The 15,494-nt window shown below is 39.9% G+C and overlaps 1 protein-coding gene across 1 annotated transcript; it reads right to left on the bottom strand.

The window, feature by feature from the left end:
* Positions 1 to 275: 275 nt before the first annotated feature.
* zgc:193801 (uncharacterized protein LOC564476 homolog) lies at positions 276 to 9,896 on the bottom strand. The gene is made up of 8 exons (XM_049018901.1): positions 9,710 to 9,896; positions 8,888 to 9,086; positions 6,759 to 6,949; positions 6,086 to 6,262; positions 5,753 to 5,908; positions 4,572 to 4,709; positions 2,119 to 2,211; positions 276 to 1,487 (listed from the first exon to the last, which is right to left on the bottom strand). Exons 1-8 carry the CDS (start codon positions 9,722 to 9,724, stop codon positions 1,071 to 1,073), a joined length of 1,386 nt encoding a protein of 461 aa, XP_048874858.1. The 5' UTR covers positions 9,725 to 9,896; the 3' UTR covers positions 276 to 1,070.
* Positions 9,897 to 15,494: the final 5,598 nt, after the last annotated feature.

The following is a 15,494-nucleotide window of genomic DNA, read 5'->3' as shown; positions in this document are numbered from 1 at the left end:
GTTTAAAATAAGCAAATTTAAAACTATCAAAAGATAAATAAAATCTAACAGTTGGAGTCAGTTTGATCTCGTTTGGAGACTCTGGATGATTCAGTCAGATATTCTGTTATTGATAGTGTTTTATCATACATCAGAAACACATTTGCCAAATAACTTGTAAGATTGACAAATTTCCTTCCATTAAAATGATGCTTTATCATATGTGCAACACCAGACTGCAAGATCTCCCGTTTCAGATGATCCTGTTCACAGCCGCATAAAAAAACAAACTGTGCAACCTTTTGGTATTTTATTTTAACCCAGCCCACTCCATGAGCAGTACCCTCTGTTCGTGTCAGTCATGTTTTTACGGCATTCCTTTGAATGCTCACAGTTTGATAAGCAGTCCACTGCTTTAAGTCTCTCACAGAGTGACTCTGTACCTTGGGACTGGAAGGTTACCAACACCAATCCTGTAGCCAGAAGCGCACTGTCACCGTTGGCCACTGAGAAAGAACCTTAGCCCTAATTGGTCCAAGACACTGGATCCTGTCTAGCTCTATACTGACCCCAAAACTGGCTCTTACCTGTAAACTACACAATATCCACAGAAGGATGAATGAACTATTCACATTAGACCATTAAAATAAATATTAGACTGCTTAAGAGGATTTATTAGTAAAACAGTAGTGACGATCCGACCTAATTCAGGGGAACTTCTAATGTTTTAACATCTGGAATACAATCTGGAACAATCTGGAAGAGATGAAGGGTGTAAGGTTAACATTTTAAGAATTACAATTAAAATACAGTGACATAAATAATTTGGTTCCGGTCCAGGAAACGTCTTTAATACAGCGTGAACCATCGCGCTTACAAAACTATACTAGCAGGTATAAAAAGTGTCCACAGAGCAGTACCCTGGTACAGAGCAGTACCCTGGTACAGAGCAGTTTGCTCAGTGTGGGAGCGAGCCACAGCCCCCCCCAACAATCATACGCAGGACTCTAGAGCGCTTCCGCCATAAGTTCAGCTGTGGTATCATTAGGAGGCAGACGATGACAAATGGAGGGCGAAGGTGCTCCCAGAAGTCAGGTTGTGCGTGCCAGTTTGTTTCTGGCCTCGCCTTCAGGCACAGCGTCAGACAAGCGCTTTGCGGGAGACAGCACCACCTGCCGCTCCGGGGCCAGCTCTGCAGGGCAGACAGGACTGGGGGCAGGAACTAGGTCTGCAGTCTTAGCTGCAGGCTGCACCTGCTCTGGTCCCAGCTGCACCTCCACAAGTTCAATTCCTGTGAGAGCGCCACCCTCCTGCACCTCGGACGGCTCTGTGTTCAGAAAAGACACAGCCAGGGCCCCCGTCGCCCCCTGGCACTCGACAGGAAGGCCAAGGTGCTCCCCTGGGTGCCCATTGACCGTCAGCCCGTTGTGCTGCTGCAGAATCTCCTTCTTGAGGGTGGCTAGTTGGGTCTTGAGCAGTTCATGATGCTGGGCCTCCAAGCTTTCTACCTGCACACAGAACAAGTCTCCTTTACCAACTTATCTTGGCATAGGATTAGACCGCAGCATTATGCTAACCCTAATAACATAACCATGACCTGGAAGACAGGATTAGGAAAATACCAAGCCAACCCTCCTCACTACTAGAGCGTTATAACTTTTCAGTAGAAAAGTAGAACTATAAGTTTCAGCGGAAATCACTATCAAGTTGCAATAACAATTGAATCATTCAGGTCAAAGGTTAATGAAAACAAATTTTCTTAATACCTTTACATTACGTAACTTTAGTATAGTGTACACTAGAGTCCGTCAGTTCCAGTCCTGGAAGGCCTTTCTGCAACACAGTTTGCAGATTTCCCTGCTCAGACACAACTACTGAACCTGGCAATTAGCTGGTGAGCTGAATAAAGTATCTCAGCAGGGATATCTGCAAACTGCATCACAGACAGGCCCCGCAGGATGGGGATCGGGAAACCAAACAAAGCAAATGTGAATTTTAATGAGAAAAGAAGATTTTGTTCACAATAATCGAAATTTGTACTGAAGGCCAAAAAAGTGACTAAATGCCTTAAAATAACTGTACGCGTCAGTAGCTTATGAGAATTTACTAAAACTCTTGCCCAGATGAGGCAGTACTCACAAGCTTAGTGATCTTCTCCTCACTCCCTTCGACAGTGCGATATAACTGCAGCTCTTCAAACATTTTTACATTCGCCTGCACCAGACTGACCATCTGACAAATAAGCAGAGATGAGACCTTCCTTAGAAATGATACAACACATTTGTAGCTTATACATGAAGTCATCCTTCATTAAAAAAATTGCAAAAATGAATATATAAAAGGGACCACACATGCAATGAGTGGTATTTTGTGCTTAAATAATTGGGTAAATCTCATGCTTTTCCTGTCAAAAAGACTTGTAGCAAAATAAAGTTCCCCTTTAAGAACATGAATTTTCATAAGGTAAATTCCAAAAATATTGGCAAGCCAAATGTCAGTATTGGGTGGAGCCTCCCCTGGCAAGAATGACAGCACTCGGCCTCTTTCTGTAGTGTTTAACAAGACTGGAGAACACTGGTAGGCAGATCCTGGACCACTGTTCCATGCAGAACATTTCCAACTTCTACAGATTCTTGGGTTTCCTCTTGTGAACTGCTCTCTTCAACTGAGATCACTGAGAGGGCCATCGCAAAACCCTGATTCTGTGTTTCTGCAACCAGTTCTTTGTCAATTTTGATGTGTGCTTCAGGTCATCGTCTTGCTGGAAGACTCAACCCCATCCCAGTTTTAGCCTTCTTGTAGAGGCAACCCGATTTTCGGCTAAAATGTTCTGGTATTTAATGGAATTCATTACGCCACTGACCTTAACAAGAGCACCTGGACCACTGGCAGCAAAACAGCGCCAAAGTATCAGAGAGCTGCCACCATATTTTACCATGTGTGTGAGCAACCCTGCTTTGCATGCAGTGCCCTTTTCTGGCCAAACACGGCGATGGCATACATGGCCTAAAAGCTCAATTTTTGTCTCATCTGACCACTACACAAGATTCCAGTTGTATCTCCAATGTTGCCAGGAAAAGTAGAGATGCTGGGTTTTGTGTCTTGGTTTCAGGAGTGGTTTCTTTCATGGCTTCTGGACATGGAGGTAATGTCTCCAGTTGACTTTGAAACACTGAATCCTCAAGATTCAACTAATCTTTGGGCTCCTCTTTGCCTCCCCCTCACTGTGCGTGGGGGCAATATGCAGATGCGCCCCATTTTTGGCATTTTTTCCAGTTCAATGCTTTTCAAACCTCTATATAATGACCCAGGGGCGGCATGGTGGTGCAGTGGTTAGCACTGTTGCCTCACACCTCTGGGACCCGGGTTCGAGTCTCCGCCTGGGTTACATGTGTGCGGAGTTTGCATGTTCTCTCCATGTCGTCGTGGGGTTTCCTCCGGGTACTCCGGTTTCCCCCCACAGTCCAAAAACATGCTGAGGCTAATTGGAGTTGCTAAATTGCCCATAGGTGTGCATGTGTGAGTGAATGGTGTGTGAGTGTGCCCTGTGATGGGCTGGCCCCCCATCCTGGGTTGTTCCCTGCCTCGTGCCCATTGCTTCCGGGATAGGCTCCGGACCCCCCGCGACCCAGTAGGATAAGCGGTTTGGAAAATGGATGGATATAATGACCCTGACTGTGCTTACTGGTAATTTCTATTCCAGTCCATGCAGCTCAACTTTTTCTTCTCATTTGAGTTGACAACTTTGGTTTTACCCATGTCGATGGGTAACTTTAATTGTGTGTCACCTCATCATGTCGATGGGTAACTTTAATTGTGTGTCACCTCATCATGTCGATGGGTAACTTTAATTGTGTGTCACCTCATCATGTCGATGGGTAACTTTAATTGTGTGTCACCTCATTATGTCGATGGGCAACTTTAATTGTGTGTCACCTCATCATGTCGATGGGTAACTTTAATTGTGTGTCACCTCATCATGTCGATGGGTAACTTTAATTGTGTGTCACCTCATATTGATACCCCAGGGAAACAGGGAATTGCCATAGACAACAATCCCTAGACAGCAAACGTTCCTAAACACTAAAAGTCAACAACATCAAGAAACATTTTTTACCCAAAGATGCAAATTTATTTGGTCTTGTTTATAGTATTCTTCAAGGGTGCAAATAATTTTGCAACAAATGTTTTTGACAAGATAAGCTATTCCGGAGATATAACACTTTTGCAGGAATTTTTTATTAAATACTCAACACTTTCTCCAAACATTATCTATTTCATATTAATGTTTTTGTTCATTGTTTATATATTTATATCATATATTTCAGTCTGAGAATTAGTTGTGTGGAGCAATACACATGACAGGGATGCTCATTTCAATGTGTGCTACACTGTGTCAAACTAATACTAGAAAAACGAATTTCAAGATCCCAATTTGTTAGAGCTTCCTGTCCCAGGACCCAGTTTACACACGTAGGGAAAATGCCATTCTTCACCTTGATGACAGCATCACTCATAAAGAATTATAATGGTCTTCAAAGAGTAAGTGAAATATTACCTTTTGACAGATTGGAACTGACTGTGATACCTACATGGTCTTTAAGCTGCTGGATCTCAGCCTGCAGTTTCTTCTCCATGAGGTCCTTCTCTTGCTGCAGCGCCTGGTTCTGCTGATGCAGTTCCAGAAGCTGCCGCTCCAGCAGCAGACTCTGGTCCAGGTTCTCTCCACCCTGCAGCACATTGCAGAAAAGCCGTAAAGCAAAAAACACTCCCGTAGCTATGCCGTCCTGCTCTGCAGAAATCCACGTAACTAATGAATTTCATACTTTTAAAGCCACAAGTGCACCCCTAGAGCTGACCTACGCGAAAGCCGCCCCACACGGCTATTTTTACTGGCACACATTCACCCCTTCTTAAAAAAAGAACAATCTTCTATTACTCTTTATGTCCCATGAAAGTTGCGTCATTTAAGTGGGCACTGCTGACTTTCCGTATCTTGTATTTGGCCCATAATCACCCAGGCATTCCCTGTATTCCGTTTTTACCTCAAAACTTTTTCTAAGTAATGTTTATTTCAAATGCAATTTAACATCTCTTTGTTTAATCATAAGTAACATTACAGGAAAATGTCAGGAAACCTAAAATATTATGATTTAGTTTGTGTGTGTGCACGTGCGCACACGTGTGTGTATACACATAAATTTATATTATATACATAATTAGCACTGGGAAGTAACTGATTATCTGTAACAGTGTTATGCAAGTAAATTACAAAATAAATGTAATTGTAATGTGTACTCTGAGAAAAAAATGCAATTGAATTACAGCTACTAATTAAAATGTTGATGATTACAAAGGGGTTACATTATATATAAAAATATAGAATATAACATTCATTTTGTTGCTTTCCATCTTTTCGCTGTGCAGAAATGCCTTCTCATGGCATATTTCCAGCCAACACGGCTCAACACAAGCTGTTGGGATTTTTTAGCTTTACTGTCTTGTTTAAAACATTTGTTAGAAAAGTAACCAAAACGTAATCAAATGTAATGTTACTTAACTTTGAATGAGCAATAAAAAACAGTTACATGACTTATGACATTTTTTACTGGGCAAGTAATAATCTAGAACCCATTACATTTCAAAAGTAACCTACCCAACACTGTATATAATATACAAATATAAAATTACATAATTATGCAAATAAAAATATAAAGTTTACTGATATTCTTTGATCTTTTAAGTTGGCTGACAGCCTTCTGTGTTGTAGTACCTGCTCGCCAATGATGCTGGATGTTTCTTCGAATACCAGACTGTCGTTCTCCCCACTGGGATTCATCAGTACCAGTGTCTCGCGGCCTGAGGCCTGCTGGGAAGGTCCCACCGTCTCCACGGCTCCCACCATCATCCCATTGTTCACGCTGCTGTCCTTCAACCACGCAAATCACATGCCATAATTGGAGTAAACCACCATAAAACAAGAGAGTTCAAACAAATGCTGAATTCACTGAGTGCATCAGCAGTGTCTAATATTTACCTATTTAGGCAGCAGCTCGATATAATACTGCAAAAATGGAGGTACTCCCATTTCTGAGTCATAACCTACCTTGTGTACCTCTCTGAGAAGGGATTCTGCACTTGTTGACGTGTTAATGACAGTCTGAGCCAGCATTGAACCAATGGTGCAGCATTCCCCATTGGTGCCAGAGGAAATTGCGAGGCCACCGTAGGCCTTCGGATGTGCCTCTGCGTTCTGTTCATAATACTGCCGGTTGTTCACCTCCTGTATACAGCACAGCTTGGCATCAGGGCGATGGATCTAGAACACCACTCTGTGAGAAGTCTGACTCCAGGCGTTTCCAATGGTGGAATGAGCTTCCCGGCTACCTGCACTCATCAGTATCCCTCTCAACCTTCAGGAATCAGCTAAAGACCAGCTAAAGCAGCCCTGCCACCCTCCCATCTGTCTTCACCTATGATCACATAGCTGGTCTCTTGCATTTGCTGAATGCCTAGGTACTTATTTTTGTCACAGTTTTAAAGCTCTTGCTTAAAACCTGCACTTGCTTCTGATCATTAGGCTTAGCCACACTGCTGTATGCTTGTGATACACCATCTGCTTAGTTCAAAAGTACCTGCTAAATCAGTGTGAGGCTGTGGCACTAAAACATTAATAAATATTGCAATGATTCGTAACTGTAATTAGTGTAGGTTGAATAAATATGGGACTATCTGAGGCCATAGATGGTTAGATCCTGTTCTGGCCACTCGGAACATACCTGGGTGATCTGGATCTGAAAGGTGGTGTGCGGGTTGCGGAAGTGGGTTTTGTAATGCTTGATGGCCTCATCCCTGCGGTTGAAGCCATTTCGGCACCGGTAACAGTGCCAGTGGGCCCCTTTGAACTTCTTCTCACCTTTAATTGTGCCAACAATCTCACAGTGGTTGCAACACCGCAGTACTTTTAAGCCTGTAGCAACACAACACATAGAACAATTGCATTAATGCAGGCAAAAGAAACATTTTAGTACACATTCAGCACATATTCTGTAGGTACTACCGCAGTTTGGCTTTCTTGAAAAGAATAGTATATTTATTGCCAAAATTACACCTTTAGCTGTACTAGCACTCAGTGGCCACTTTATTGGGTGTGATTACTTGTTTATACACAAACACACACATATTTATATATATATATGATGCAAACAGGGTTAAGTTACATAAGACATGAGATGTAAAATGTTAATGTGAAATTGTTTTAGATGTCAGACATTGCAGTGTTTCTGAAATGGCCACCCTCTTTAAATTTTCTGATACACAGAGTTTACAGAGAGTGGTGCAATAATCAGAAAGAAAGAATGAAAATCCAGTCAACAGTCATTTTGCTGAAAACAGGAAGGCCACAAGTGCAAAATTAACAGCTCAGTACAACAGTGGTGCTTCTGAAGAGTACTATCCCCGACTGCATAGGGAAACTTAATAAAGATGCCAGAGTAAAAATGATTACATACTTTTAAATACTGCCAGTTTCAAAGCTACCAAAAGCTATTTTACTTAATTTCGTCCATTTAAATTCTATATGTTGGACAAGGCTTTCCACTAAAAAAAGACCACATTTTATGGCACCTTTCCACCACACCAACTACCGTACTTTCAGTACTTTCACTTTTCCATTGATTTCCAATCGAGCACCAGTACCAAAAGTTCCAGTACAGAAAGTGCCAAACCAGCTGGGGTACATCTTTGGTGCCTCAGTACTTTGGGTGGGACTTGAAACTCTTTCTTTATCAATTGGTTATGCAGATCTGCTACCGCTAAAACACAATACAAACGCCACCTTGAAAACAGATGCAAACTCAGAAAATAATGAAAAATTAAGGAAACAAATGCGATTTCGTTGTAAGAACGCATACAACAGAAATATCCGGAAGACATAAGAAATTAAAACGTATTTTGTTGAATATACTAATACAGCACACATATAACGTGCTGTCCTAGCAAAGTGATTTTGTTATGAATACAGCAATGTGATTTTGTTGTGATAAATAATGGGGTATTTATACAACAAAAAAATGAGTTCATAAATTTCTCACCAACCCGTCTTCGAGTGATTTAAATGACAAGGATGAAAATTACAATTGTCTTAGAGAAGGCATCCAGCACTAGGTAAAACTATAACTGATTTTTAAACATATAAGAATCTATAAAATAAATAATTAAAAATGTAATTCTTTTTCCTATGACAGAGTAAAAATATTTTTGTGAAACTTTAACCCCCTGTGCTATTATGTCTGTACAGGATTGAAAGTAAGAAAAAGCCTTATTTTAATAAAGCTCACTAGCTATGTAAGAATTGTATGTGCATAACATGCGACGTTAGTACTAATACTGCACACCGCCAAGCTGTATAATAAACTACTACCATTTTTTAAATTCAGTACAAAATACTCACCACCAGTACCAGTACCAGTTTGTACACCAGTGGAAACCAACCCCTTTAAGTATCGTACTTCTAGTACTTTCTTGAAGTACCAAAAGTACGATACCTAGTGTGGTGGAAAAACACCCTTTGTGACACATTCAAGGCCAATTACAAGGTTACTACAAACTGGAACATAATCTACAAATTCACAAAATGCATACACATCCGAATAGAACAAATTTAAATAGCGTGCAAAAAGCATTACTTATTCAAATTATTTTTGTTCCTTTACAATCTGCTGATACAGGATTTTGTTTTTAATAACCCTGAAAAAACTGTTTAATAATGTAATTAGTTCAATAACATAAAGAACAAATATGGTAATAAAAGCCATTTCACTATATCTTTTAAATTTCTGAGAGGGTCTGTCAGAAACTAGGGGTTGGATCTGCTTATTTGGTTGGTAAGGGTTCAGTAACAGCTTACCAGCAAAATCAATGCCCTTGTCTACATGTTTGACTCTGTAATGGGCCTGCAAGATCACCGGGTCCTGGTATGCCTCGGCAACATTGCAGAAGGGACAGTGCATGTGGCTGCCCTTAGCCCTGGCAGCGCATTTCTCATCCTGGCACAGAACTGGATTGTAGATTTGCTCAGTTCCTTTGATCCTTACTGAGGGATGTGCCTTATCAAAAAGAGAACAGCAAAAATCATAAAAATCACAAGCACCAAAAAGTAATTTTAAGCAGGAAGACCAAAAACAGATCAGTTCAACTTGCAGTGTACTCAGCACACAGGTATGTAAAGAAAGCCAACGTGGATCGTCATGTGATTCGTGGATGTCACTGTAATCTGCCAGCCCCCAGTACTGTTTACTCTGCAGACCTTACTAAGTATTCAGTGCTTTCAGCACTGTAACAAATATTCATACACATTTGCAAAAGGGCAATGGTAAATAGATCTTGCGCACGTGTGACCAGTTTACGAAAGCCCATATTATGCAACATCGGTGTTTCTGCACATTCCACTGAATAACTTCAGCTAGCTTGTTAGCAACAGCAACATAAACACCCTTATTTTAATGCCAACTCAGTGTGAAGCCACCTATACAACGCCTACATGTTGGCAAAAATAATTTGGAAAAAACAAAAGTTCCATGTGTACCGTACTTCTCGAGTGTCAGCGCTATTTCAGCAATGAAGCTTTGTAGAAAGCTAAACGTAAACACAAGGCCTTGCCAGTACGTTTTTAGTACACACGTTTGTGTTTGCAACGGCTTGTAATCCCTTCACCCGCTGACACACTTACAATAAAAGCCGCCATTTCCCGTGGAAAAGGTCGCAATCGAACACAAGGACTGGATTCTATCGGCTTTTTCCTAGTTTATTCAAGCGAAACATGTCGCTTCTCGGGAAGACGCTGTGTGCTTCCGTCATTGCGACCCGCACAAGTCCGCGTCCTGCGCTTCCGAAACATCCCGCATGTGCACGACGCCCCTCTCCTGTAGGGACAAATTAACGCACTCAACTTTGATTGGCTGACAAAAGTGAGTGAATGCTTTTCGTCCAATCAGAGTTTAGCTACGTGTTTTTTTTTTATGGAAAACGGAAAATAATTCAAAATTATGTGTTTTAAGCAAAAGGATGCGGGAAATAAATGTAGGAATTAAAGTACGACTTAAGCACTTGAAAAAAAAAACTGCGAAAAATCTTGATTCGTTAAAAGATTTAAACTATTAAATGTTACAACGGCTATTTGGCAACGTTATATATTATATATTTAACCATACAGTTTTAGGGTTTTTCTTCAACCTCTGACGCATGACTCTAAAACATTTGATCATCAGGAGTACTCACGTGTGTCCTTACATTGCCAGGGTGATGGAATGAATGTGTAATCAGAATCAACATTTTACACCAAGTGCAGTACATATAATGTACGTGGAATTAGTTTCATGCAAGAGAAATTTTAAATTTTGAGTGCAATAAAGATTAGAGTACAATAAAATACACGTAAGCGAACTCCAAATAATAGTAAGAACTCCACGGTCATGGCAAGCCTTTACCGTTCTTCGCTGCCAGTTCTGTTCATATTTGCAATGTCTGTTGTACGCTAGATGGTGCATCGAGTACGAGAAGTCTTATTGCCATTGGATGAGCCCACATTCCGATCATTAGGTGAACGGCCTGTGGAACAAGTGGCTAAATAAGCATTTAACAGTGCAGTTTGTTTTGGAACAATTATGGAAAAACAGAAAATTAGGTATTAAAAGCAGAAACACAATGCATAATAGTTGATGCCTAATGCCCTGTTAATACATCCAGTGATGCATGATGTATCCAGTGAGGGGCTTTGGTGTGCGGCCTTCCAGCTTCACCAGGGGCGGTGAAGAAGCATCTCATTTTGCAACAATTTTCTTGTCACCATTGTATGTTTTTAAAAGTCACACAAAAGTGCACATTAAATTTCTGCTAAAATGACCCTTTAATTGAAAAATACATAAAACAACTTCAGATCAGAAACATTACAAAATACAATTATCATTAATAATCCACACAACATGATATGTAAACTTACCAGTTCAACCACTTATGCAGTACAGGGTGTCACACCTGATGGGAGAGTCATGACTCAGAACAGAAAAGGGCCTCAAACACAGAAGCGGAAAACAAAGGACTATGACGGGTCTCAACAGATGTTAGGAAGGGGCAATGAGGCAAACTGGCACATAGAGGAGCACTTTAAGAATGGAAGACACCATGAATTGGAGGCACACAAAACATCCATAACAACAACAATGACCAAGATGTGAAACACAGTGCGAATAGGCAAACATATACACAGATAACGAGAGACTAACAAAAGGCAGGTGTGGGTGATTTTCACATTAAGAAGAGAACAATTAGTTGATTACGGATGGCCTGTGCCTTCTGCAGTAACACAATACAAGATCCAAAAAACGACGTAAAAGATGAGTCATGAGAAAAAGAGCACAAACTATTAGACGTAATAAAATAAATTAAAGACACTGCTGCTATTTAAAAGCCACAGAGGAGAAATGAGTTTTCAATCTGGATTTAAAAGTGCTCAGTGTAGCGGTCGACATAATGTGAGGGAGTGTGATGTTCCGAAGCCTAGTGTAGGTGCCCCTGAGCTTCAGTTTAGATCTCAACATGAACATCTCATCATCAGACTTAAGAGACCCAAGAGTAGGACTGCAAGAGGTCAGCAAAGTAAGAGCAAATAAATTTCACACAGAGTCAGATCTGACCCCACAACCTACTGAGCCATTGCAGTGTCCCTTCTTTGTGCAAGTGGACTTCATTATTTTCAAAACGACAGTCTGGTTGAGACTACAGAGATTATTTTACTAAAATATAATTATTAATTGAACAGTTTATCTTCAAATTGCACATTGAGTACCTTGCTTCTGCAGGCTCAAATCTTATTAACTGTAGTACGTCCTGTCTGAAAAGCATGCCTCCGTTAGCATAAGAATAGCAATTTAAGGTGTCCGGAACACAACAAATCCCAGATGTGCCTCAAATCCTTCCTGCACTACCTCCGCTGATTTTTCCCACACTATGTCATAAGTGGTTTCTCTTTCAGGAACACTGCAATTCAGACAATGTAAACAATCCTAAGCTATAAAAGTATGTTACACAAAGTCATTTACAGATATCCAATTAAACTGGTGGGTGCTTGTCATTGTAAATTATAAATAATAAATAGAAAAGTGGACCACTGGAACAAAACAAACACATTTTAAAACTGCAAATTAGAATAAACCTGAACAAAAAATACTTTTTATTAATATAGAGTTATATCAGATACAAACTGTGCATATGTACACTTGTGATGTGACAAAAGATTCCAGAAGCAATTTCAGATACATTGAGTGGTAAAACATGCAGTGTGATTAGCCTGTTTGCATCATTGATGATACCTAAAGATAAACTTAATATAAACCAAAAAAATGCCTCCCACAGCAGGAGCATGGTTTGACAACCACCCCCCCAAGATCTCTGACACAGTTTGAAAACCTGTGCCTGTCCAACATTCCAAAATGTTTTCCTGTCCCCATAATATGATTGGTGTTTGTTGGGTGTGGAGGGACAAGGCGTAGTCATGTGACAAGCCCTTTCATTTATTGCTGGCTAACTGTAAGTAAGATAAATTAGATGCCTATTTTGTTGCTTGGTCCCAGACCACATGTGCAGAAACTGTCCATTTTGTTTCCAAATACCTATATACTTGGCCCTCCCCATCATTTCGTAAAGCCTGTTCCCACGTGGGTGTGCTTACCACCCCAAACGGCCCTACAATTATCCAATTATTTTTTCTTTAAACAAGCACACCTATAACGCCTCTAGATGATTGTAATACCATATATGGTATCATGAGTAAGTGATACTGTGAAAGGTAAAAACCTGCATATGAATTAGTACTTCCTTAAGGTGCTTTTCTACATGGCCTTTACCTCCCGTTTGTGACACCAATGCCACACTTTCATACAAAATTAATTAGCAGCAAATGTCACATTTAAATTTCCTTGCACATTGATTGGAATATTCATGACTGTAAAATAGTCAATAAAAAAAAAAACTGGCACAAGTGTAAAATTTCAGTTCTGCTCTATTCATGCATTTCAATTGTGGTGCTGTTTAAGTGTTTATTTGAAGTGCTCTTAAAAATTCTCTTTATTATTATTATTATAATTATTATTAACAACAACAATGATGATAATAATAATTCTCATTCTGGATCGGCGTCCGGGTCATTACCTCTCCACTCTCATGTGCCATTCGTGTTCTGGGACCTGAGGAATTTGTTACTATTTAGCCAGTGAGAATCTTCTGCAACCATGAGACAGCAACTACACCACATGACCTGGAAAAGCACACTGAGGTGCATGTCGACCAGAAAGCAACAGGAGTAGTTGTGATTGTTCAAAAAGAGAACAGAGCCAGTAGGTCACGGTGTCCTCTGAAATACAAAACACAGATGTTGCAAATGTCGAGAGTGAATAATCTTTCATTTACATATTGACAAAGAAATAACTAATTTTAGAGATTAACCTAATGTCTGATACAGAATATATGCCTCTTGTCAATCTGGGCAGAGAATTTGTCAAATTAAAGGACATTTTTCAAATCTTGGTTACAGAATAAATATCTCCAAAACAAGACGATTCATCAAAAAGGGATAAAAGATGGTTACTTTCACATAGGAGATACAGGAATGACACATAATACACCTAAACGTGCGGGTGAAAGCTCACAGTCTGGAAATAAAGATAAAAAAAACTGCAATATCTAATACATCTCTACAATCCTTGAATGAGCAAGGTGCAATAGAAAAAAATACACTTCAAGCAAAATGGTAAAGAAGAGATACATACAAAGCCTGCAGACATCCTCTGATATAACAGCATTTCATGCAGAGAATAAGCAAGAAAAGGCACAAGAACCTTCCCAGCCCGTAGCAAAAATGTGCAGCAACAAAGAACATAACCCTGACAATCACAGTAAAGTATCACCTAAAAGTGAATCATTTATATATATATATATATATATATATATATATATATATATATATAAAATTATTATTTTTAATTTAGGTGGAACTATGACTCTAAGAAGCACAAGTGGCACTATAATGTATGAATGAGTGAATGGGCAGCTGCATGGATGGGTGGATGGATGGATATAGGTAGAAATGTAACCTAAGCATAATTTCTGTGTTGCCAGCAAAGAATGGAACAGCAAGTGGTCATTTTCTATCCATTTGAGCAGCTGTACTAAATCAGACTGCTCCACTGGGGGCACTGCAGTCCCATAAACATGAGGTAAACGTGGTTTGCCAGAAAACAATAAAAAAATTCGCTACACTTTGCATTACCTAGCTATTTCTCTATTTGAAATGAGATTGATAATCAAATAAAAGAACGTTTTCCATTATACACATATACATGCCCTTACTGCAGGGAAACATGACAGATAATTTCTTAGAAGTCTTTCCAGCAAACATGACTAATGTCACACACTTAACTCATACAGAAGCATCAGCTGACCCATTTGTATAAAAGCTCAATGTGAGGAACTTTGTAGCACACTTCTATTTTTAAGTTTCATTATAGTAGAAATACTTTCTATAGCAAGATATTTCAGTATGGAACTTCATCACACAACTTTCCCAGTTGGTGTCATTACCAGAAGCAATGACATTTAGATTCCCTTGTTAATTTACTCCAGACCTTTTTCACATTCCACTGGCTCACTCAGACTTTTCGCACCTATTTCCTGGTCGTTATCCTGAGGGAACATCTGACTTTCAGCTGTTTAAGACTCTGCTGGAGAGGCGACCAGCTGCTCTCACCCTCATAAAAATGCTGCCTCCACAAAGTTTTACAGTTGCAGTGGTGGGATGATGCACTGCATTTGCTTCTCACTAAAGCCAGCATCTTACACTGAACCTAAGTAACTGATTTCATCGAACCACAAAACCACTTTTCCCGAATGACTTCAGAGTCCCCAGAGTATTGTTTTGCATACTTTAAATAAGCCTCAATATGGTTTTTTTGAGCATTTTTCTTCTTGAGCTCCCTGCAGAACAAGATTTGTATGTTGCTTGGGATATTGCTGTAACAAGCATAACATTCATTTACCATTCTTCGAGAAATCGCCTGCAGCTCTTTAATAACGGCCACTGAATTCTTGGTGATTTCAATGATCTCAGCTTATTTCTGGTTTGCTCATCTAAACTAGTAAAAAAAAGACCATAACTAGACAAGGACTTGGTGGGGTTGTATAACTTTAAAATATTTACAGAATCTAAGCCTAGAATATGGATGGATTAGCACCATCCTTCTACCTTCTCTGGAAGAAAACTCAGCTATTTTCCATTTTATCTGCCAGTGATGTTAGAGTTTAGCACTGTTTTCTATATTTTACACTGTATTATCTTGCACTGACTTTCATAATCGAGTGAGGCTGAACAACTAAGCATTCCAATGCACCTGTCACACTTGGCCAGTAAAGATCTTGAATCTTCTCCACTGTTGAATCCACTCTTAAATGCAACCCGTAAGAGG

This window comes from Brienomyrus brachyistius, chromosome 7 (genome assembly GCF_023856365.1).
Source record: "Brienomyrus brachyistius isolate T26 chromosome 7, BBRACH_0.4, whole genome shotgun sequence".
NCBI classification, from domain to species: Eukaryota; Metazoa; Chordata; class Actinopteri; order Osteoglossiformes; family Mormyridae; genus Brienomyrus; species Brienomyrus brachyistius.
Note: the sequence above shows the minus strand (reverse complement) of the source record. Positions and strands in the feature narration are given on the sequence as shown.

Excerpts from the sequence above, each read along its gene's own strand:
- zgc:193801 (XM_049018901.1), bottom strand. Across the intron at positions 6,950-8,887 it reads CAAGGGCATTGATTTTGCTG|GCTTAAAAGTACTGCGGTGT; the intron begins GTAAGCTGTTAC and ends GTGTTGCTACAG. Across the intron at positions 4,710-5,752 it reads CCAGCATCATTGGCGAGCAG|GGTGGAGAGAACCTGGACCA; the intron begins GTACTACAACAC and ends AATGTGCTGCAG.